The sequence below is a fragment of the Lagenorhynchus albirostris genome, chromosome 16, assembly GCF_949774975.1.
Source record: "Lagenorhynchus albirostris chromosome 16, mLagAlb1.1, whole genome shotgun sequence".
In the NCBI taxonomy this organism is placed as follows: Eukaryota; Metazoa; Chordata; class Mammalia; order Artiodactyla; family Delphinidae; genus Lagenorhynchus; species Lagenorhynchus albirostris.
The window spans coordinates 79524263-79526456 of NC_083110.1; the positions used below are offsets into that span (position 1 = coordinate 79524263).

General features: G+C 67.8%; 1 protein-coding gene across 1 annotated transcript; it reads left to right on the forward strand.

The window, feature by feature from the left end:
- The first annotated feature begins 265 nt into the window (after positions 1–265).
- Positions 266–1930, forward strand: FOXI2 (forkhead box I2). The gene is made up of 2 exons (XM_060126501.1): positions 266–764; positions 1488–1930. The coding sequence occupies exons 1-2, from the start codon at positions 266–268 to the stop codon at positions 1928–1930; spliced, it is 942 nt and encodes a 313-aa protein (XP_059982484.1).
- The last annotated feature ends 264 nt before the right edge of the window (positions 1931–2194 follow it).

Genomic DNA, 2194 nt, shown 5'->3' on the forward strand with positions numbered 1-2194 from the left:
ACTGGAGCGGCTCGTCGAGAGCGCCTCGGGACCTGGGCGGGGCGGAAAGCTGACCCCTGGGCGGGGATGGAGACATCACTCCTCTAGAACTGTCGGGGAGGGGGCTCGCCGCCGACACTCACCTGGGGCTCGGACCCCGACGGCATTTAAAGGACGGAGGGCGGGGCCCAGCGGGCCGCACTGGGAGCTGCTGGCGGCCGCGCTGGTTGGGGCGCCCATGAGCTTCGGCTCGGAGCCACCCGCCCAGACCCGGGAGCGCCTGGCCATGGCCGCTTACCGCGACGGCTCGGGGCCCTGCGCGGCCCCGCACGGCCAGGCCCGGGCGGCCGCGCACCCCGCGGGATACGCGCGTGGCGACCTGGGCGTGGCGGGCGGCGGTGGCCCGCGCCTGTGGCTGAACGCGCCCGCTCTCAGCTCCGCGCCCTACGCGCCGGGACCCGCGCCCGCGTCCCCCTACGGGGCCCCTGGCCCGCTCCTCGGGGCCCCGGGCGGCCTGGCGGGCGCCGACCTCGCGTGGCTGAGCCTGTCTGGCCAACAGGAGCTGCTGAGGCTGGTGCGGCCGCCCTACTCGTACTCGGCGCTCATCGCCATGGCCATTCAGAGCGCGCCGCTGCGCAGGCTGACGCTCAGCCAGATCTACCAGTACGTGGCCGGCAACTTCCCCTTCTACAAGCGCAGCAAGGCGGGCTGGCAGAACTCCATCCGCCACAACCTGTCGCTCAACGACTGCTTCAAGAAGGTACCCCGCGACGAGGACGACCCAGGTAACAGAAGCTCACCGCCACGCCCCGTCCAGGACTCCGCGGATTCCCGCAGCTGGCCTCCTGGCACTCTAGGGACGGGGGGCCTTGGACAGCACGGTCCTCTTTGCACAGCTGAGGGTGCCGAGGCGGGAGGAGGGTGGGGAAGCGACACGTACTTGGCCGCAGACGGCTCGAGGACGCCAGCAGAGCCCGCGGCCCTGACTTGAGGTCTAGGGCAACAGGAGTCTCTAATTCTCGCGCGCTCCCGCTAAGGAAGAAGCTAGTCTGCTGGGGGACCTTTGGAGTGACTTCTCTGGGCCTGTGTCCTTTGCTGTAAAATGGGAAAGACGGTGGCCACCCGGAAGATTAAGACAAATCAGATGCCGCTTTGGGAAGCCTTGGAGCCTGCAGAGAGGCCTGGCATTGTGGGCTCCACTCCACTGGCAAAGCGAGTGCCAGAGGAGAGCCGGCTCGGCTCTGCACCTCGTAGGTCTTCTCTCTGGCCTTGACCTTAGCGAGGCTCTGTATTTCCTGGGGGTCGCCCTTCCCTGGTCTTTCTGGGATGCCCACATTCTTCCGAGTCTGACTGTGGAGGCCTGATCCGGTAGAGAGCACCCCCTCAAGGTTTGGGGTGGGCGTGAGGACTCACGGAGGGACCGGTGAAGCTGACCTCCATTTCTCACGTTCTCACATCACTTCGGTCAAATCCGGATTTTCTGATCTGGGCCTTTTCTTCTTCTGCAGGTAAAGGCAATTACTGGACCCTGGACCCAAACTGCGAGAAGATGTTCGACAACGGGAACTTCCGAAGGAAGAGGAAGAGGAAGGGGGAGGCGAGCGCGGCCGCATCCTCGGGTGCCCGGAGCCCGGGAGGAGCCGAGGCGCCAGAGCTGGAGCCCCTGGGCGCCGCCTCCCCGGACCTGCGGCTCTCGTCGTCCCCTCCCGCGCCCGAGGCAGCCGCCTGCTTCTCCAGTTTCGCCTCGGCCATGGGCGCCCTGGCTGGAGGCCTCGGTACCTTTCCCGGGGGCCTGGCGGGCGACTTTTCTTTCGGGAGATCCACGACGGTCGCTGCCCACGGTACCCAGGCCCCCGGCCCCGCGCTCGGCTTCGCCTCCGGCCATCAGACGGCGGCCACCGGCTTCCGCGTCGGTCACTTCGTCTACAGTCGGGAAGGGACTGAAGTTTGAAGGGAGGCCGGGGATTGTCCCGCGTGCGGTGTCCACAGGAGATGAGCTCAGCCCCACGTGTTCGCTCCGCAGGGGTCAGGGCAGCTCAGGGAGCGCAGGGTGCCGGGGCGGGATGCAGGGAACCGAGCCAGCCCGTCGTGCACCCCTCACCCAGGCGACCATCCAGGTGGGGTGAGCGGGAGCTCCCCACTCCCCCTGTGCTTCCACTTGACCTGGACCTCGAACCCACGCTCCCAGGGGGTTCCACCTTAAAGGGGCCACAGG